We start from the raw sequence: 22,154 nt of genomic DNA, 5'->3' as shown, positions 1-22,154 counted from the left end.
CGTGCCAAACATAGCACACCAGTAACTTTTTGTTGGGCACACGAAACCATCTCTTATAATCTTCCCATTTACAAATTTTTTTCTTTAATATCGACTTTTTTTTTATTTTTTCAGATAAAATTCCAGTGGGGGGGCCATCTTAGATAAATAAAATAATTTTTCATAACATGTATACATTAAAAAAAAAAAGTATTTTTCATTCATCATATACTGTGTTTTTGTCGCTCGAAAGAATTTTTTTTATTTTTTTCAAGGTTCTTCCCATACGTGCGCCCTTAAGAGATATCAAGTAGGCGTGACATGTTCTCCAAAAAAAAAAGGGTTGGCACGCAGAAAGAATTTTTGAGTCAGAGATTTTGCTGGTTTTGGCACGCACTCACAAAAAGGTTGCCCACCCCTGCCCTAGACTCTCTCCTGTTGCTTCTTCTTCCCCAAGTCCTTCCTTTGTTTCACTGTCCCCAGCTTTAATAAACACACTCTCAAAGTCACCTGAACTTGTATTGTGAAATCTTTCCTGCACAAAGTCAAGAGCGGATCCACCGCAGCCCATCCTGAGGCAGGCCCCCTTTGGGATTTCGGTCCGCTGACCCTTCCATCTACTTAAGAGTGGGCTCCCGGACAAAGATAAATATCACATGATCTCACTCATATGTGGGATATAATGAACAACATAAACTGATGAACAAAAATAGATCCAGAAACTAAGAAACACTGAACAGACAGTCCAACCTTCGAGAGAAGGTAGGGGAGGGGGGTAAGAGATCAACCAAAGGACTTGTATGCATGCATATTAGCATAACCGATGGACACACACTGGGGCGGTGGGAGCTTGTCCTGGGGGAAGGAGTGGCGGGTGGGGGGGCAATCAGGGAAAAAGGCAACATATGTAATATCTTAAACAATAAAAAGAGTGGGCTCCCTCATATTAAATGTACTTATTTACCAATGGCTATCAAAGAATTTCTACAACAAAGTTAACTTCAGTTTACTTTTATGTAATCATATTCTGTAATTACTTACAGAAATTAAGATCAAAGATCAATGTATAAAAGAACTTCCAGGAGCAAACAAATTCCAGTACTATTTTTACATTGCATTACATTACATGTAGTAGGTTACTTTGGCTAAGAGCTTTGTAACTCTCCTTCATTTGGCCTTTTTGGGTCTCAGGAAGCATGGTGCTTCCTGATGGGTTATTGAGACAGGAATCTGTAACAGGGATGAAGGGACCTGATCCTTAGTACAGTGAGTACATGTTTGATTTTTACCGAGCAAAGGAAATGAAACCACAGAGGGATGAAAGACTTGCACATAATTTTTAATTTTCTCTCTCACACTGTGACCTTGTTAGAACTTTAAATTATGAATTAATTTAATTAGCATTTAACAAGCATCTATTAATATGCCAGTAACCGTGCTAGGCCTTTGAAATATATAGTTTCTGACTTAAAATAAAGCGTAATCCAGTGGAGAAGGGTAGAAGGAGATGAGGCTGATTAGGTAATAAGGGAGGCAGACCATGGAAGCTTTTGTGGTAGTTTTTAAGCAGGAAAATGACATGATCAGTTTTATTTCTTAGTAAGATAATTCTGGCAGCAGTGGAAATAGGCCTGGAATAAGGAGACTAAAGGCAGGTAGACCAGTAAGTAACAAGACTCTAAAAACAGCTCTATAAATCTGATTGCTGCTCTACTAGTATACTCCCTCCACCCCCAATTCCCATTCAAAGAAGCTCTTCAGGCTGACACAGGACCACACAGATGGAGTATAGGTAGGAAGGAAGACAGAGGCAGAGGCTGAGGAGGGTAAGTAAAGTTATGAACCCTGAAGCTACACAGTTCATGGTTTTTGTCATTTTGTAAAGGATCAAGTCAAACATCTTTGAAAAATTCTGTGTAAGCTGGAAGCTCCTGTATTGAATTTCAATGTGATTTTTCTTCTGCTCCTTTGATGGAGATTAAAAATTTCCATATGAATACAAAGAATGAAACAACATTTGCTTTTGGCTCTTTTCCTCCCCTTTAATGCATCAAACCAGTGTGGGTAGCAAATGTTCCTTGGTCCCCTCTGGTGGAAAACAAGTCAGTTCCCTTTGAAGAAATAACAAAGCATGGACAGCTGGGGGACTTCAGAGCCATGACATTTACATTATGGACCAAACAAAACTGTCACTGCAAGATGCAAGCAAACAAGCCTTGGCACACAGCCCGTTAGGCAGAGCCCTTCAAGGAGATCAGCCAGTGAGATGAGGAGAGGACGTGAAGCAGTCCTGCCCGTTCCCACCTGCCTCTGCTGGTACTGAACATCAGGTCAATTCCCTTAATGCAGTTGGCTTAGCAGCATAATGGAGGCCAAAAGTACTCTTCCTGTTTCCTACTCAAAGTAGAGACAGCTCAAAGCTGTGCTAAGAAGTGGGACAGGCCCCTGTGAACAATCATCGTGAACATCCTGACCTTGGGGCCGTAGACTGGCAGCTGGGTCCACTCACTGCCCTGAACTCAGGCAACCTCACTCTCTCCCTTTCCTCTTGTACACAACCTTCCCAGAAACACCCACCTCATGAAATTATAAGCCCCTAAGAAATAAGAAATCACAAAGAACAACAGACTTGACTACTAGCTGTAAATAAACAACTCGACCAAGTTAAAAAGAAAAAATAATTGCTACCAATAGAACAAAGGATTAATAGCCTAAATAGATATAAAAGTTCAAGAAACATAAAAATATTTTTAAAGAAATAAAAATTAAAACAAGTTGCAATTTCTAACCCCCAATCAAATTAGCAGATTTAAAATAATTCTCATTACTACTAAGGGTGCTTTGAGATGATAGTTACTCTCAGACAAACGGAGTCAGAGTATAAACTGGTAAAATCTTTTCTGAAAAGTAATTGGAATACATTAGCAAAGAGTAGACAGAATGGTTGTTGTTTTTTAACTTAGTCAACTGCAGAAATCCTCATCTCTTTTTTCATTGCTGATGTACCAAATTACTTCTGCTGTTTGAACTGTTAGTACATTTCCTTTCCTTCCATTCACCAAACATATAGGGGTGAGCAAAAGTAGGTTTACAGTTGCTCATCTGGAAAATAATACATAAATAATAAAAGAATAATAACAAAAGAACAAATAATCAAGAGTAAACTGTGTTTCGTGTATGCATAACTGTTAACCTACTTTTGTCCACACCTGTATACCGAATGCCTTACAAATCCAGTAGGTATCTAATTTCAAAGAATTTTGGTGGAAGAATTAACATGCCAACAACTAAAAAAGGCACAGGACAGAATATGCTAACTTTTATAGGTGAAAAATAACAAAGGATTGCTAAAGCAGTCTTTTCTTGAAGTTGCATCTCCTAGATTTACTTTTTCCTTTCCTTCCCTAAGTAAGTCATCACTCCATAGCTAGATAATTATAAATGACCCCTACTTCCCTTGGAGGATTCTCTTTCCCACCCAGAATCATCTATGTTCTCCTGCCAGGTTACATCATTGCTCATTCCATATGGGACTATTCTGTTTAAAGATCTATAACTCCCTGCTTAGCTTTCAAGGTCTTCTACATGCTGCTCCCACCAACCTACTCAATCCTATCTCCCACAACTTTCAGACAAGACCTCCACTATATCAGCCAGGAATAAAGAATCTCCCTCGAGTACCATTCTAATTTGTCCTGCTATGTCTTTACGTTTTCCCTAATATATTGAAATTTGTCAATTTTCAATATAATGATTTTATTCCCAAAAACTCTGAGAAGTGAAGGGTAGATGGGGGGAAGAAAGAGATGAGGGTATCTTTAGCAGATCTTGAAATGGGGAGGCAGTTTGAGTTGAGGCTCTGAATCACTCTCTATTTCAGCAGGTTCTGAGAAAGTCCTATTTGGCAGGGTTTCTGACTAGAAGCCCCAAACCCACCAAATTCAGGCTCGTCCTTAAGGGACATATCACTGCACAATACTTGCCAGGTATGGGAACAGCTACTTTTGGTGGCCAAAAGAGCTACAAAGGAGATATTGTTATCCTGGTATCCAGACACCAAAAGCTATAATCCCATTTGGTAGTATTAAGGAAGCAATGTTTTTGTTATTATTTTTTTTTTGGGGGGGGGGTTATAATGGTATAGGTCTTTGTTTAAAACAGAAAAATATTGTTTATGTTTTAGAGATACATACTGAAATATTTAGAGATAATTCAACTGAAATTACAGATGAAGTTATATCATAATGACTTGCTTTAAAATAATCTGGTGTGACGTTGTATAGATGGGTACAAAACAAGATTGGCCATGAATTGATAATTATTGAAGCGGTGTGATGGATCTATGGGAGTTCATCACATTACTTTCTCTGCTTTTGTATGAGATGGGTGGAGCTGGATTTTCAAGGGAGAGGAGCTGCTCCTCTTCTTACCCATATGCTTATTAAATCTTTTCCCACCTGTTCCCCTGAGGACTCTAGTTGTATTTCCTATCAAAAGTCCTTGAGACCAATAGCAAAAGGAGGTTTTCCCTCTGGAAACCCAAGTCCTGTGATCTGGCAGACACAGTCTCTGGGAATTGTTAAAGCCCACAGTTCTGTTCTCAAAGCAAAATCAGAAAAGTACAAAAATTTGTTCACTCAGTGAGATAGACTTCTTTTCTAACATTGGAGAGAAACTTGCTCTTCTTTTTTCCCTCCTCTCAGAGAATTCTCTGGCCCTTTGCCAAGAGGGCCCACCTATGGAATAATTGCCTAGGGAAAGGACATCTACTTAGAGACAAATAGCACTAGAGTTGGGGAGCTCACCCTTACAGAAGAAAGCAAGAACAGCTTGGAGCTGTGCAGAAAGAGGCATTATAGGTTACTATTAGTTTTATAAAAATATTTTTCTGGTTTATTATAACATAGATCCCAAAAATACAAGTGGGGGACTCTGTGGTACAGACAAAATAACAAGATGCTGATAACATGATTTCATTTCTAGAACAAAGGTGAAAATAAATTGTAATTTATAAAAACTGGTTACCTAACATTATCAAGGTTTAAAACTGTTAACTAAGTCAGACAGTAGCTTTAGCACTGTGGACCTGACTCTACCCCCCTCTTTCTTACTCATTTTCCATTAGGAAGTCCACAACGTATTTTTTCATGCAGTAGAGATGGGCGTCCACAAGGCCTGTGTGGAAACGTATTCTAGGGTGCCTGCAAAAAGAAAAGAGAGAAGGGGCTCACAATCAGGTAACATGGGTTCTATCATATTATTAGGTAGGAGGCATTAGAAAAAAAAATTATTTTTCATTTTCTTTTAAAAAATATTTTAAATATATTTTTATTGATTTCAGAGAGGAAGGAAGAGGGAAAGAGAGATAGAAACATCAATGATGAGAGACAATCATTGATTGGCTGCCTTCTGCATGGCCCCCCACTGGGGATCAAGCCCACAACCTGGGCATGTGCCCTGACCAGGAATTGAATCATGACCTGGTTCATAAGTCGATGCTTAACCATTGAGGCACACCAGCTGGGCGGCATCAGAAAAATTTTAAGAGCTATGTTGCCTATACCCCATCCTGGGGAGATCAAGATGGTGGATACTAGCTCTGATCCAACCACAGAACAGGTCTTTTCTTTAAAGAAACCCTATTTCACATTTTATGAGGCTTTTAGGCTTCTAAAGACATTAAACCAAAATCAATAAGCCATCAAATCACTGGCAAGCCACCTTCTATTCTATTGCTCCTACACACAAATCTTGTCACTAACCTTTTCCTGCTTCTACTTCAACTGCCCCACTTCCTGCAGGCCATACTTTACTCCAGGATTTGGGTTGTGTTACTCCATTTTCACAGACGCTGAAGTAAAATTCTACGAATACTCTCTAACTCCCACTCTTACTTATTTATTCATCAGGACTTTCCCCAGTAGTACTTCCTCCAGAAAACCTTCACCCAAGTTTGTGCTCTCACACTTATGCCCACCTATATCAGACAACTTATCATACACTAAAATAATGGCCTATTTATTTGTCTCTCCCAGTGGTCTGCAAACTGCGGCTCGCGAGCCACATGCGACTCTTTGGCCCCTTGAGTATGGCTCTTCCACAAAATACCGACTTCTGTGCATGGGCCATGAAGTTTCAATCGCACTGTATGTGCACGCCCACACGTGGTATTTTGTGGAAGAGCCACACTCAAGGGGCCAAAAGGCCGCATGTGGCTCGCGAGCTGCAATTTGCCGACCACTGCACTAGACTGAAAATTCCCTGAGAACAGAGATTTATCTTTGTAGATTGAGCTCTTAGCATTGTATTTCACACAGAGTAAACGTTAATAAATAGTTATTGAATAAACAAACAAATGAATAAATTAGGTCAACTTAAGGCATCTGCCTGATTGCTGTCTATTTTAGTTTGCGATTTTGGTTTCATTCTCAAGAAATGTCATGCTTGCCCTGACCAGTGTGTCACCCATGGACTTAGAGGTTGTGGTTCGATTCCCAGTCACGGCATATGCCTGGATTTTGGGTTCGAGCTCCGGTGGGAGCTCATATGGCATGTTCAATGGGTATCCGAGGCAACCCATCGATGTTTCACTTTCTCTCTCTCTCCCTTCTTTTCTCTCTAAAATCAATGAAAGCATGTCCTTAGGCGAGGGTAATAAAAAGAAAGAAATGTCATGTTTGTAATTTCCAAGGTCATTTTATTTAATAAAAACAGACAGTTGACAGGAAGGAGAAAAGGGTGGAAAATAAAGATTCCAATCATAGCTGCCTGGTTGTCATTTTTCTTCTACTCCGTTACTTTGCTTTGACTGGCTTATAGCTTTAAGGAAAATTATTCTCATGGGATTGAGATACCCTAGAAGTAATTTATCAAATAAATTAAGGTGCACTACCCTGGGCTTCCATTATTTTGGGAGAAAGGCAAACAAAATTCTTTGAAAAGAGCAACAGAGGAGTCAGACTTATTATCCCACACCTATAACACATACATTCCACACACAAGCCAATTAATATATACAATGATGATGAAGAAGAAAGGAGAAGCTACTTCTCAATCCTAACTTTCTGAGATTCTTGATTTCTAAGAAATTCCTCAGGATGAATGTGGTTACCAGGGTTTTCCCTGAAGTCCACACTGATAATTCTCTTCCTTGATCTAACCAATTTGGAAAGTTGCACTCTCCTGTTCAGTCTCTTGGTTTACAAATTCCCTGAATCATTCAACACACTCTACCTATACTTACTGAATCCTCACAACTACCTCATGAAGTAGATATGTTACTCTCATTTTTATAGCAGAGGTCAACTGCTATAAAACAGCCAGGAAAGGAATAAATTAAAATTCTGAATAACCATCTTGTAAACTGTTATCAATTCCTAGCATATATGGCACGAGCATTCATATAGCATTTTATAGCTTATAAATATTTCTTCCAACTTTTTACTCTCACCCCATAAAATAGGTTAAAAAAATTCTCCCATTTTAAAGAAAAAAATGTCCCCAAAATTTAGAATACTCAAGGCTAGAGAATTAGGTACAAATATGAAAGACAATGAAGAAATAGAGATGGGCAATTCAGATATATTTTTTTCCTTTCATATCAAATTTGTAGTGAATGTGAATCTTGGAACTGGGAAACTAATTGCATTTAAGTTGCCAAAGAGGTGGGTTTCTTATTTCACTCTATTATTTTTGAATTACATGAGAAATAAGGATTGACATTTTAAAACAAAATAAACAAAACCTAAAAGCCTCAAAGAGTGTCAGTAATACCTGGGTAACTGGCAGACAGTTCTGAGCCAGAGAGGCTTTGGGTTTGATTAACATAAAGTAAGAAATTAGTAAATAGCCCTGGCTGGTTTGGCTCAGTGGATAGAGCAGCCGTGGGCAAACTACGGCCCGCGGGCCGGATCTGGCCCGTTTGAAATGAATAAAACTAAAAAAAAAAAAGACCGTACCCTTTTATGATGTTTACTTTGAATTTATATTAGTTCACACAAACACTCCATCCATGCTTTTATTCCGGCCCTCCGGTCCAGTTTAAGAATCCATTGTGGCCCTCGAGTCAAAAAGTTTGCCCACCCCTGGGATAGAGTGTCAGCCTGTTGACTGAAGGGTCCCAGGTTTGATTCCATTCAGGGGCACATGTCCAAGTTGCAGGCTCAATCCCCGGTGGGGAGCATGCAGGAGGCAGCAGATCATTGATTCTCTCTCATCATTAATGTTTCTCTCTCTCCTTCTTCCTTCCTCTCTGAAATCAATAAAAGTATATTTAAAAAAAAAAATTACCCTAACTGGTTTGGCTCTGTGGATAGAGCATCGGCCTGCAGACTGAAGGGTCCCAGGTTCGATTCTGGTCAAGGGCATGTACCTTGGTTGCGGGCACATCCCCAGTAGGGGGTGTGCAGGAGGCAGTTGGTTGATGTTTCTCTCTCATCGATGTTTCTATCTCTCTATCCCTCTCCCTTCCTCTCTGTAAAAAATCAATAAAATATAAATTTAAACAAGAAATTAGTGAATAGAAATGAGTAAGATAATTAGAAATTCTTGAAATTTTATGTTTGTAAAGTAATTTAAAACATAATTTTCCAAGCACAGGAAAAGTCCATTACAATAAAAAATAAAATATGTGAAAAATTTGTGGGAATCCTTTCAATGATAAAATAACAATAAAAGTTCAAGATGTGGTATAAAAATTTAATCTTTAAAGACTATAAGATCATTTGTGAAACTCCCATGGGTTTTTTTCTTCTCTTTAATTAACATAAAAAAATATATATTTTTTTTGTTAATCCTAACCCGAGGGTATTTTTTCCATTGATTTTTAGAGAGACTGGAAGGGAGAGGGAGAGAGATTTCTTTATCAACCTGCCTTCAAGTTCCCTCATACATTCTTGGGAAGCAGGAGAGCAGATATTAAGAAATGCTCCTAGCTCCTTGGCAGGGTCACTGGTACCAGCTGCTACAGGAGCTGGAGGGATGGAGGGCAAGTTGCCCACGTGCTCCCCCATGGAGGAGACAGCACACAAGGCTGCAGCCCTGATGCTCACACCTTCCACTGGACAGCGATGAAAGCTGTAGCTGTGCCAGTGAGCACAGGAGAAAGTGGCCTGTTCGAGGGTGTGAGCAGAGGTGACAGGAGCAGAATAGCAGAGGGTTTAGAGACTACATCATCTTGCCTCCAGCACAACCATTTCTGTCCTGTGATCAATGTAAGTCGCAGGAACTTCTTAAGTAACAAACAAAATGAGCCAGGGGCATGGAGTATATGACCTTATATTGGTCTGGGATTGGCTATGAGCTCCAGCATTATCATTGAAGGAGGTTTCATTTTGGAACAAACATAAAGGTCTTCTGTGACTTGCCAGGAAAGGCTCCATGAAAGCAGGTCAGTAACGCATAAGAACCAGAAGCAACAATTCCAATGAGGACAAAAACCTCCCAAGATAACTTAGCCATCTTGAAGGGTTCAATGCAACAATACAAACAACCTTCCTCAGACAGTCACCTTCTACTTTATTTGGCAATCTGAAACCTATTCCAATAAAAAAACATCTTTTCCCCCCGCCCCCGAAGAGTCAGAGCTAATTTCCTACTACCTAATCATTATAATTTAAAAGAAATTAAAGACCAAGGTATGCTTGAAATAATCAAGGTTGCTCAGAAGTAGAGGAAAGAAGATGACCCATGAAGCATGGCTACTTACTAGCTATCTACAATTCTAATGAGGCAGATTTTGGGGCAAGTACCTGTTGCCTAAGTACCTGGTAGCTGTTTTATAAAAAAGTACTTGCCATACCACCCCAAATGCCTGCTCTCAATGGCAGGGGAAGGGGCAGGAACGACAGGCTGTTGATCGTTAGGAGTGCACATGGAGCTACCAAATCAAAGGTCTGCCTATGCAGCAGCGTGGGCTCTGGCATCGTCGGTGCTCAGGCCCTCTCCTAGAAAGGCAGTGTTGGAGTGCGAGCCCTGGACTCAAAGCAGCAGACAGTAAACGTGCTTCTCTTCATTGTACTGACAGAAAAACAAAAGGAAATTATTTTAGTTCACATTAATTGAATACGTACTATATGCCAGGCACTTGGGACATAACAGTAAACAAAATGGACATGACCCCGCATGAAGCTTACAGTTTACCGGAACATAAATTATTGCAAGTATGCAATAACTGTAAAAGGCAGCACAGAATGCTACAGAAGCATATAATGGGGGACTTCACTCAGGCTGAGAGATATGAGAAGTTTCCCTTTCAGCTTAGACCTGAAGGAAGGGAGAGAGATAGCCAAGTGAAAGGGGCATAGCAACTAAGATGGGCACTCGGGGCAGAGAAAAATAGCTGGTGACAAGACCTTGAGGCAGATTGGTGAGTGTGAGGAACTAAAGATGCCCAGTACTGACAAAACACAGATAACAAGATGGGGAGATACACAAGATGAGGCTGGAGAGGTTTTAGGCCATGTTAAAGATTTTGATCTTTATTCTAAAGGAAGTAGGTTTTGCTTTCCAGTGGTGACAACTTCCCCACGACAACTTGCTTCTTGCTAAGGATCTCCTTCATCCCTTCCCAGAGAGAAGAGGAAACACAAGAAGAAGTACCTGGTGCAGAGCCCCAATTCCTACTTCAAGGGTGTGAAATGCCCAGGAGTCTATAAAATCACCACCACCTTCAACCATGCACAAACAGTACTTTTGTGTTGGCTGACCCACTGTCCTCTGCCAGCCTACAGGAGGAAAAGCAAGGCTTCCAGAGGATGTTCCTTCAGAAGGAAGCAGCACTAAAAGCACCCAGAATCAAGATGAGTGGCAAACCATCCCAAATAAGTACATTTTGGATTTTAAAAAAAAAGGGAAGCAGGTCTCAGGTTATGCGTACAGGGAAAGGTAGAGGTGTATAACACAAAATCATCTCCTATGTCTCTAGTATATTCAATATCTTGAGACTAATGACCACCTATATTCTGTGATGATATCATTGGCTTAATAGTGAGCTAAATCAAAGTTGAAAGGCAGCTTGGTGTAGTAAAAAGAGCAATGGCTAAGAGGGCTCTAGTTCTGACCTCACCATTAAATACGACAAAATCTTTCTTCATGCCAGTTTCTTATTATAAAACGGAGTGCTGTGCTTCAGTTAGTCCTAGAGTTTTGTGGAGGTGCTTCAGGACCTGCTAAGGGAAGCCTGAATAAGGATAACCCTGTGTTCTAAGTTTATATCTTAGGCTTCTATATAAGATTTCAGTTACAGAGAAAGTTCCACTCCCTTAAGAGAAAGTTGGAAAATGATTGCAAATTTTAATCTTAGATAATAGATAATGTATTCATTAATTTATTCTATTTAACAAACATTGAGATCTATTATATTACCTACTTGTTGCAGAGTTATTAGGATGGTTAGAAATTACTTGAAGTGTGTACTTGGTACTTGTATATCGGGCACTCATTAAATAACCATTATAATTACCATCATGAGCCAGGTACTGTGCTTTGGTACCAGGGACACAGAGCTGAAATAAACAGAGCTCCTTAGGAGTTCACAATCTAGTAGGGAAGACTACATGTTAGAAAACATTTTATAGTATACTGTGGTACATGCTAATGGAGGGAGCTCAGTACAGAAGAGGATGTAGTGAGATGTCTAAAGAAGCAGGCATAGGATAAGGTTTCTCAGGGGTGGATGAAGCTTGGGTGGGTTCTGAAAGAGGAGGATACATTTGCTAGGCAGTCAAAGCAGGAAAAGAATATTTCAGATCAAGGAACTATAGTATATGCAAAGGCAAAGTGGTAATGAAAAAAAAAATCCCAGGATAAATAGTAAAAAATTAAAGCTGGAGAGCTAGGCAGAGGCCAGAGCACAAAAAGCCTTCTCTGACTCTTAGATGTCAAGTTAAGGAGTTTGGATTTTGTCTCTTAGGTGATAAAAAACCATGGAAAGTTATTGTTTTAAGTAAACAGTCATGTGCTGCACAACAATGTTTCAGTCAACAACAGACCAGATATACAACAGTGGTTCCATAAGATTATAACCAAGCTGAAAAATTCCTATGGCCTATTGACGTCATAGCCATCGTAAGGTCATAGCACAGCTCATTACTCACATGTCTGTGGTGATGCTGGAGTAAACAAACCTACAGTGCTGTCAGCCATATAAAAGTATAGCACATACAATTATGTACAGTACATAATACTAGATAATGAGAGTAAGTGACCATGTTACTGGTTTATGTGTTTACTATACCGTACTTTTTATCATTACTTTAGCGTATACTCTTGCTGTAAAACAGTATGCCGTGTTACAAGAGCAGCTGGCTCACACATCTCATACTTATCGTGTCTCTGGATTGCATCATTTTCTCTCTCTCTCTTTTTTTTTCTTCTTTTTAATCCTCACTTGAGGATATTTTCCACTGATTTTTAGAGAGAGTGGAAGGGAGAGGGAAAGACAGAGAGAAATACTGATGTGAGAGAAAGACATCCATTGGTTGCCTCCCGCAGGAGCCCCGACCAGGGCCCAGGCGGGGAGGAGCCTGCAACCGAGTTATATGCCCTTGACTGGAAACGAACCCAGGACCCTTCTGTCTGTGGGCTGACGCTCTATCCACTGAACAAAACTGTCTAGGGTTGTATCATTTTCTCTTGTGGTTGATTTACAAAACTTGTGTGTTGTTTTGTATAGTAACATTCTGTATAGGCTCATAGTCTAGGGGCAATATGCTATACCAGTGGTCGGCAAACTCGTTAGTCAACAGAGCCAAATATCAACAGTACAATGATTGAAATTTCTTTTGAGAGCCAAATTTTTTAAACTTAAACTATATAGGTAGGTACACTGTTATTAACTTAATTAGGGTACTCCTAAGGCTTAGGAAGAGCCACACTCAAGGGGCCAAAGAGCCGCATGTGGCTCGCGAGCTGCAGTTTGCCGACCACAGAGCTATACCATATAACCTAGATGTGTAGTAGGCTGTACCATGTAGGTTTATGTAAGTGCATTCTATGATGGTCGCACAACAACAAAATCGCCTAACGACGCATTTCTTAGAACGAATCCCTGTCATTAAGCAGCACATAACTATACATATACACGCTATGCTGGTTTTGTATGTTTTGATTTAGTTGAGCTGGAATTATTTATGCAAAATTCTCTTTTCTGAAAGGTTCTGAGTCAGTGATGGACCCAAGAGATATTCTGTGTGACATTTAGGGGGCAGAAGTAAAGCTGTAGTCACATTTTTAATGCTATGAAGGTCGATGGATGGTGCCAAGTACTGTGTCTACTTGCACATGATGTCACTGATATACTTGCTCACCCAGTAGGCATGGAACAGTATCCAGTCCTGCAGCTCCTCTAGATCCTGACAGATATCCTCCCTCAGCTTCTCTTGAGTCCTGAGCCAAGCACTGTGTAGCTCTGTAGGGAAGGATACCAGCTTTTCCCGCAGATTACCCACAGCAATGAGACTGAAGGCAATAAAAGACAGATGTGGTCCTTGTTTTGTTCTTGCTCTTGTCCACATCTAGATTTCCTTTCTTTTTTTTTTTTTTTTTTAATATATTTTATTGATTTTTTACAGAGAGGAAGGGAGAGAGATAGAGAGTTAGAAACATCGATGAGAGAGAAACATCGATCAGCTGCCTCCTGCACATCTCCTACTGGGGATGTGCCCGCAACCCAGGTACATGCCCTTGACCGGAATCGAACCCAGGACCTCTCAGTCCGCAGGCCAACGCTCTATCCACTGAGCCAAACCGGTTTCGGCAAGATTTCCTTTCTGATTGTTGATCTGGATGACTGATAGCAATCACTGTCCTTGTGTAACTTATAGTCCAGGCAATAAAGGGTTCCAGATGTTATCTAGACATTTCTATAGAATATAGGAGGGCACAAAGGAAGAAGGGTCAATTCTCAATTCTGCCTAGTGTGAAAATGGTCAGAAGAAGTTTCACAGAGAAGTGCTATATGAGCTGAGTCTTAAAGGAAGAGCGGGTATTGAGCCAGGGAGAAAAGGGTAACTGGCTGAAGAAGTGCTCGGAATGGTGAGAGCAAAAGGACAGAGGTGTAAAAAGGAATGCAGGGGTCAGGGAACTATAAGCCACTCTCCATAACTTATGGTGGAGTGCCGAGTATGGGGTTGCATTTGGGAAATGGTGAAATATAAGGCTGGAGAGGTAAGCCTGGTTAGAGGATTGAGGGCATTAGGAATTTGTAGTTTATCCTGTAAGCAATGTGTTTGTAGGTAGAGGGGGAAGAAATAGTAGAAAGAAAAGTTGAAAATTCTGGAGAGTGTTGGAAAAACTGATGGAGCAGTTCTAGGGGAGGCAGAGGAAAATGGGGTACAGACATAGTTAGGGGACTGGTCTTAAATAGGAGGACAGAAACTTCTTCCTCTAAGGTTAGAAAAAAGGAATTGAAGGTGGGTCTGAGTGAAGATAAAATCATGGGTAGGATAGTATGCTGGGAAAATCAGCATCTGGTAGCCAGGATTTTCTTGCAGAAGGAGGAGGCAGGGTCATTTCCTGAGATAGGAAAGTGGAATGGGTTGAGAACAATTGCTGAGAGAAGTGAGAAGGTGGTCTAGGACAGGTGTAAGAATGTGGAGTGGTCTAAGGGCTCAGCTAAGATTGGAAATATGAATTTACAACATTGTAAGTTGGTGCCAATTTGCAACATTGCATAATAGTTCTTCTGAAGTCTTTAATAGAACAGATGTAGAAGTAGACAAAGTAGATGTTAACGTAATCCAAAGTTGAAGATTATGAGGGCAGACACAAGAAAAGGACAATGAGTGAGGATATGGAGGGAAATGCCTGAAGTAATATAGCATATATTTTAGATTGGATGAAGAAAAAAGTGAGGGATAGAAAGAGAGAGGGGGTAGGGAGGCAAGCAGGAAGGGCTGGTAAGGGAATGAAAGATATAATGGGACTGAAATGAAGGAAACAGGATTCTAGGTAAACATGGCAGATTAAATATAGGCATAAAGCCCTATTCCTTTTGAAAGCTCATTAAAGTGACAATAAAGGTGTTACTATTTTTAAAAAGGCATAGCCCCCAAGAGCAAAGATTAGGAAAAGAGAGGATAGAAACAATATTTGAAATCTGGCAAGCAGAAGGATGGTGGTAACAGATTTAGCATATCCAAGAAAGCTGAAATCTAAACCAGCTCTAAGGAAAGCTGAGTAGCAACCGGATTTGTACTGCAGAAGCCCTGAAATGATCAGGAATTGGCTTAAGGAAAAGGCTTAAGGATGCTGACATGGGTTCTTTTACAAATAACCTATCTATATGACTTTATAGACGTGAGAGTTAAAAGTATAGAAAAATAAGAATAAAAGTCTCGCTGTGTGTGCTGGACAAAATACCTTGGGGAAAGTTCTTGATCCTGACTTCTACAAGTCCCTCTGCACTCCTCCCCCCCAAAACTGCAAAATTAGAGAAGTACTTAAGGAATTTATGGCTGGTTTGCAGCAATGGGGATACTAATGTTAAGTAAATAGCATTTCAAGACTTTCCATTGGGAAAATAATCAAGAATACAAACCCATTTCTCATCATCTCATCATCCCAGAAATACAAATTTGGCCATGATTTTCGAGATTTGATTCAAGTCCTTGTCTTCCCAGATATAAATGTCTAAACTTTCCAAGACGAATGTGTGAACATTTTATTCCATTTTAAATATATCCTTTAGAAGCTTGTTTTAATTTTTCATTAATCTTCCAGTAGAAAAAAACTCCTTGTCTAGTATTCAAAAGAAAACAACACAACACTAGAGAAAAGCTACATGATTTTCTTATTAAATATTTGGCACAAATACCTTTAACTTATGAAATATTAAAAACACATGTCTTTCCGAAATAAAACAGGAAATTTAGAACTGGGGGGACCGTCTTTAAAGAACTAAGTCAATTTTAGTTGGAAAAACCGAGGCTTAGAGAAGCAAAGTGATTTGCTCGAGATCATATAGCTGTTTTGTCTCAAGACTAAATTTCAAATTCTCTAGACTTGAATTTCCAATCCCATGCTCCTTCTACCAGCAACATTCTTTTCCACTACATATAATGCCTCTCCAAGTCAGTAATACTTCAAGTTAACATTTGGAAAAGGTTTTCTGCTTTTTAAAAAATACACTGAGGTAGTAAGAATCTGGACCCACTAAAGTCAAGTACTACCTGATGACTAGACAGCTTGCTGGGGAGACTGCTTCTGTACCTGACTATAGGCTTAGCAGGATTCCTACTCCAACAAGCATCATACACTATCTCACTTTCTAGGACCAAATATGCCTGAAGCCCAACAAAACAACATTTCCTTACAATCAAGCAAACACTTCATCCTCTCTCAGACAGGGAGAAAACAAATGTCCTTTTCTCCTACAATCACTACAAAAGTAAGAAAACTTTAAAACAAGAGGTTTCTGGTGACCCCAGATATATATACACCGAGGCCTTTTTCAAGATTTAGTGTTTGACTAATAGGAACTAGTCCTCACTTTTGGAAATTCAGTTTAAAAAAAGGATAGGAAGTATTGGATTCTCATATTCAAACATGTTTTAAAAAAATCTGAATCTAATTAGCTTTTACCCACCATCCCACTGAGGCCAGGAGGAGCACAATGCCCCAGAGGGTCATATGAATATGGGGAAGAAGATCTTATTGCTCATTTATCCAGCCAGCTGCCCTATTGCAACTATACTCCAAAAATCCTGAATCACTGGGGTGTAGATTACAAGTTAGAAGAATTGAGGGAAAAACCTGCCAACAACAAAAAATGCAATCTAGTCTTAGGAAACCAACAGAAGATCTGGGCTTTTAAAAAAAATACATATTTTTTATTGACTTCAGAGAGGAATGGAGGAGAGAGAGATAGAAACATCAATGATGAGAGAGAATCATTGATTAGCTGCCTCCTATATGCCCCATACTGGGGATTGAGCTCGCAACCTAGGCATGTGCCCTGTCGGGGAATTGAACCATGATCTCTTGGTTCATAGGTCGATGCTCAACCACTGAGCCACACCAGCGCGCGCAATATCTGGTTCTCAGTGTTCTTCTCCCACTGATTGGGAGCACTGAACATGTGGTGGGCTTTTTCAACTTTGAAATTTAATGTAGGATTAGCTAAGAGGTGGGTTATCTGTTGGGAATTCCCCGATGTTTGTATCTTAAGGTCTTTCCTCTTAGACTGTCTGATACCAGAGAAGAATTCTCTTCTGTCCTTGCTTGACAGGTGCAGTCCTGGTTGCTAGTATTTAGGAACCAAGTGGGAGAAGAACACTGAGAACCTTACAACATAGATTCCCCATTTTTGTGTGTGATATCTCCAACCTCATCTATGTATGGTGTTCTAATCATATTTATTAGCTCTTGTATATTTTTTTAAAAAAAGAATATTTATTGATTTTTATAAGCCGGTGACCTCTTGGTTCATGGGTCAATGTTCAACCACTGAGCTACACTGGGGTGATTCTCTGTAACTATTAATCATTTTCTTTTTCATCTAAATCACTGAATATCTCAAACCTTTCCTTCATGTCAATAACTTGATTTTCATTGGTATCTACTATTCTGTTATTTTAAAATTTATTAGTTAACTCTGAAATTAAGTTACTTGGTCCTCTATTTTCTTAGTTCTCTATACTCTTTTACCTCAATTTGTTGTTTTATCATCTCATCACTGAAATTTTATTTATAAAATCTACATTTAATGAGTTGTTTTATAGTTGTAGAGTTGTAAAGAAATTCTTTCTATTCATTGAGTTATTATTTTTCAGGGTAGGTTCTTTGTCTTTTGCCGGGCATTTTTCTTGCTTTCATTTTGTTTGGTGTATATTTGCACAGCTGGCATGCTAATTCTTTTGGGTCTTGTTCATTCTTGTTTTATTAATTTTGATACAATATAGATGAATTCTTGCACTGGCTGGTACGCTCAATGGTTAGAGTGTCAGCCCATATACTGAAGGATTGTGGGTTCGATTCCCAGTCAAGGGCATGTACCTGAATTGCAGGTTTGATCCCCAGCCCTAGTCGGGGCATGTGCAGGAGGCAGCCAATCGATGTATCTCTCTTGCATTGATGCTTATCTCTCTCTTCTCCCCACCACCTCCCTGCCTTCCACTCTTTAGGGGGAAAAAAATCCTCTTGTGAGGATTAATGAAAAAAATTTTTTTTAATGTTGTATAGACATACAATGGAATATTATGCAACCTTAAAAAGGAAGGAGCCTGGCCAGCATGGCTCAGTGGTTGAGCATCGACCCATGAACCAGGAGGTAATGGTTCGACTCCTGGTCAGGGCACATGCCTGGGTTGTGGGCGTGATCCCCAGTGGCAAGTGTGCAGGAGGCAGCCAATTGATGATTCTCTCTCATCACTGACGTTTCTGTCTCTCTCTCTCTCCTTTCCTCTCGGAAATTAATATCAATATATATATATTTTTTATTTATTTATTTTTTTAAAATATATTTTATTGATTTTTTACAGAGAGGAAAGGAGAGAGATAGAGAGTTAGAAACATCGATGAGAGAGAAACATCCATCAGCTGCCTCCTGCACATGTCCCACTGGGGATGTGCCCGCAACCAAGGTACATGCCCTTGACCGGAATCGAACCTGGGACCTTTCAGTCCGAAGCCTGACGCTCTATCCACTGAGCCAAACCGGTGCTGGCCAATATATATCTTTTAGACTCTTGAGAAACCAAGATGGCGACATAGGTAAACACTGGAGATTGCTGCCTTGCACAACCACTTCAAAAATACAACTAAGACAGAACAGACATCATCCAGAACCACAGGAAGGCTGGCTGAGTGGAATTTCTACAACTAGAAGGAAAGAGAAAAGCATACCGAGACGCAGAGGAGGTGCGGTGCAGAAGTAAAATACAAATGTGCAGAGGTGCATGTGGAGAGGGCTGGCGGATGAGGACACGATTGTCTTTTTCAATCGGGAGGGAGTCTCAGGCTCTGAGCTCCAGTTCCGGGAGAGTCTCTGGAAACCCAGACTCATACGGGAGAAACGGGACTGTCTGGCATCGGTCGGAACTCGAGGGCAGCTTTCTCTCGGAGGCACACGCAGCAATTGCCGGGGCCTCTGAGGACAGGACTGAGAGCAGCCATACTGCTCGCTCTGCTGGCCCAGTTGATCCCCCTGGGGCTCTGCCCCGCCCAAGCCTGGCAAGGAGGCTTTTGCATATGAAAGGCCCGGCCCTTTGTAATCTAAAAATTACTTAACAAACTGCAGCTGCCCAAGGCCCCAGGGCAACTTGCATTGCTTTACAGCTGGCTTCTGCAGGGTGGCCTCAGGCAGAGGCTAGATTAGCACCTCCTTAGATCCAAGAGCCAGTGTACCTAGTGGGCAGAGTGGGACCATCCAATTATAACTCCGCAGATCCATAAGGAACACACTCAGGGGGCAGACTCAGTGAACACCAAAGCCCCACTGAAGCAAGTCTTGCCCCATAAGGGTGTCTTCAGCACAGAAGTTCTCCCACCGTAGACACAGCTGATTCTCACAGCCAATTGGCCTGGAGGTCAAATCCTCCCAGCTTTACATACAACAATCAAGGCTTAACTACAACAAGACTGTGCACAAAGCCCACAAGGGGGTGCACCAAGAGTGTCTACCGCAGGTAATTGGGGAGGCTGAGCCACCGGGCCCTATAGGACACTTAGCACAGAAAGCCACTCTATTGACACAGCGAAGCATAAAAAAATGCGGAGACAAAGAAACAGGACACAAATGACAGAAATGGAGGAAAGCAAACTACAGGATATAGAATTCAAAACCACACTTTTAAGGTTTTTCAAGAACTTTCTAGAAACCGCCGATAAATGTAGTGAGATCCTCAAGAAATCTAGTGAGACCCTCGATGTTGTGATAAAGGACCAACTAGAAATTAAGCATACACTGACTGAAATAAAAAATATTATACAGACTCCCAACAGCAGACCAGAGGATCGCAAGAATCAAGTCAAAGATTTGAAATGCGAAGCAGCAAAAAACACCCAACCGGAAAAGCAAAATGAAAAAAGAATCCAAAAATACGAAGATAGTGTAAGGAGCCTCTGGGACAGCTCCAAGCGTACCAACATCCAAATTATAGGGGTGCCAGAAGATGAGAGAGAGCAAAATATTGAAAACCTATTTGAAGAAATAATGACAGAAAACTTCCCCTACCTGGTGAAAGAAATAGACTTACAAGTCCAGGAAGCACAGAGAACCCCAAACAAAAGGAATCCAAAGAGGACCACACCAGGACACATCATAATTAAAATGCCAAGGGCTAAAGACAAAGAGAAAATCTTAAAAGCAACAAGAGAAAAACAGTCAGTTACCTACAAGGGTGTACCCATACGACTGTCAGCTGATTTCTCAACAGAAACTAGGCAGGCCAGAAGGGAGTGGCAAGAAATATTCAAAGTGATGAATGCCAAGAACCTACAACCAAGATTACTTTATCCAGCAAAGCTATCATTCAGAATTGAAGGTCAGATAAAGAGCTTCACAGAAGGAAAAGCTAAAGGAGTTCATCACCACCAAACCAGTATTATATGGAATGCTGAAAGGTATCCTTTAAGAAGAGGAAGAAGAAAAAGGTAAAGATACAAATTATGAACAACAAATACGCATCTATCAACAAGTGAATCTAAAAATCAAGTGAATAAATAATCTGATGAACAGAATGAACTGGTGATTATAATAGAATATGGGACATAGAAAGGGAATGGACTGACTATTCTTGGGGGGGGGGAAGGGGTGTGGAGGATGTGGGAAGAGACTGGACAAAAATCGTTCACCTATGGATGAGGACAGAGGGGGGGGTGAGGGCGGAGGGTGGGGTGGGAACTGGGAGGAGGGGAGTTATGGGGGGGAAAAAGAGGAACAAATGTAATAATCTGAACAATAAAGATTTAATTTAAAAAAAATATTTTTTTTAAAAAGGAAGGAAATTCTGATACATGCTACAACATGGATGAACCTTGAGAACATTACACAAAATGAAGTAAGCCAGTCACAAAAAGACAAATACTTTATGATTCACTAATATGAAGTATTGCAAGGAGTCAAATTCATAGAAACAGAAAGTTGAATGGTAGTTTACCAGGGGCTGGGGAGAAGAGATGGAGAGTTATTGTTTAATAGATATAGAACTTCATATTTGCAAGATAAAAAAAGTTCTGGAGATTTGTTTCACAACAATGTGAATATACTAAGATTAGTGAAATGTACACTCAAAAAATGGTTAAGATAGTAACTTGTATAAAAAAGGAAGCTCTATAACATTGTCAGAAAAACAGTCCTGTTCCCTGTTCTCCCCACAGCTGCTTTGCCCCACTCCTATGCAGGATCTGACTCTACCTTGGCAAGAAAAGACACAGAAAAGCTAAGCTTGTGTGGTGAAAGAAAGTCTTCATACTGTCTCATGAGAAAACATTCACATTCTTCTGTTAATTTCACACAGTATAATCTAGTTTTCATAACTCTTTCCCATCCACTGGGTGGTTTTATTTTGTTTTAAGACATGAAGAATTGCCAATAAGAAACACCCTAGGGCTTACTTCTGCAGGATGGATCCCTTAATGACCAGCTCCTCATCCAAGTCCGCTTCATTAGCCATGAAGAGCAGCCTCTTTCCTGTGCTGTCCACTCCAATGAAGTCACGCTGCTCCACTGAATCATACAAGAGAAGGAATATCAAACAAAGACATTTGCTTTGCCTGTATGACTAAGTCAGGGAAGAGGGTACCTGCTCACATTTCTCTTGGAACCAAATACAGAACTGAGTGTTATATAGCACATACTCATTACAATGTTTAAAACAGAGGCAGTCAAATTTTTTCATTGCTCTAAAGGATATTATTAGGTTAACTGTGAATTCTGAATAAGTTCTATAGGTTAAAGTATTGTGCCAATGTAATTTCCTATTTTAGAGATCTGTCCTTTATGGAAGGTGGGTGGAGGGGAAAGGACACACTTTTCGTGTATTTAAAAGGCAAAAGGGAATGATGCCTGGCAATTTATTCTCACATAGCTCAGAAAAATAATTATATATACATTATATATTGCATATGATAATAATTGAATATTTGGTATGAAAAGATATTGATAAAGCCAAATATAACATTTTGGGATGCAAGGATATATAAGTTCTTGGCCCTACCACCGTTTTGGCTCCCAG

At 40.2% G+C, this 22,154-nt stretch overlaps 1 protein-coding gene across 5 annotated transcripts in view; it reads right to left on the bottom strand.

The window, feature by feature from the left end:
* The window catches only part of EIF2B3 (eukaryotic translation initiation factor 2B subunit gamma), a 96,307-nt gene that overhangs the window by 26,749 nt on the left and 47,404 nt on the right, over positions 1-22,154 (bottom strand). For all 5 annotated transcript variants that reach the window (XM_006098180.3, XM_014463837.2, XM_023761931.1 and 2 more), the window contains 2 exons: positions 21,535-21,646; positions 5,091-5,180 (listed from right to left, as the gene is read on the bottom strand). In XM_006098180.3, the coding sequence (XP_006098242.1) occupies positions 5,091-5,180; positions 21,535-21,646 (202 nt within the window). The remainder of the gene's footprint in view (positions 1-5,090; positions 5,181-21,534; positions 21,647-22,154) is intronic.

This window comes from Myotis lucifugus, unplaced genomic scaffold (genome assembly GCF_000147115.1).
Source record: "Myotis lucifugus unplaced genomic scaffold, Myoluc2.0 scaffold_222, whole genome shotgun sequence".
Classification (NCBI taxonomy): domain Eukaryota; kingdom Metazoa; phylum Chordata; class Mammalia; order Chiroptera; family Vespertilionidae; genus Myotis; species Myotis lucifugus.
Note: the sequence above shows the minus strand (reverse complement) of the source record. Positions and strands in the feature narration are given on the sequence as shown.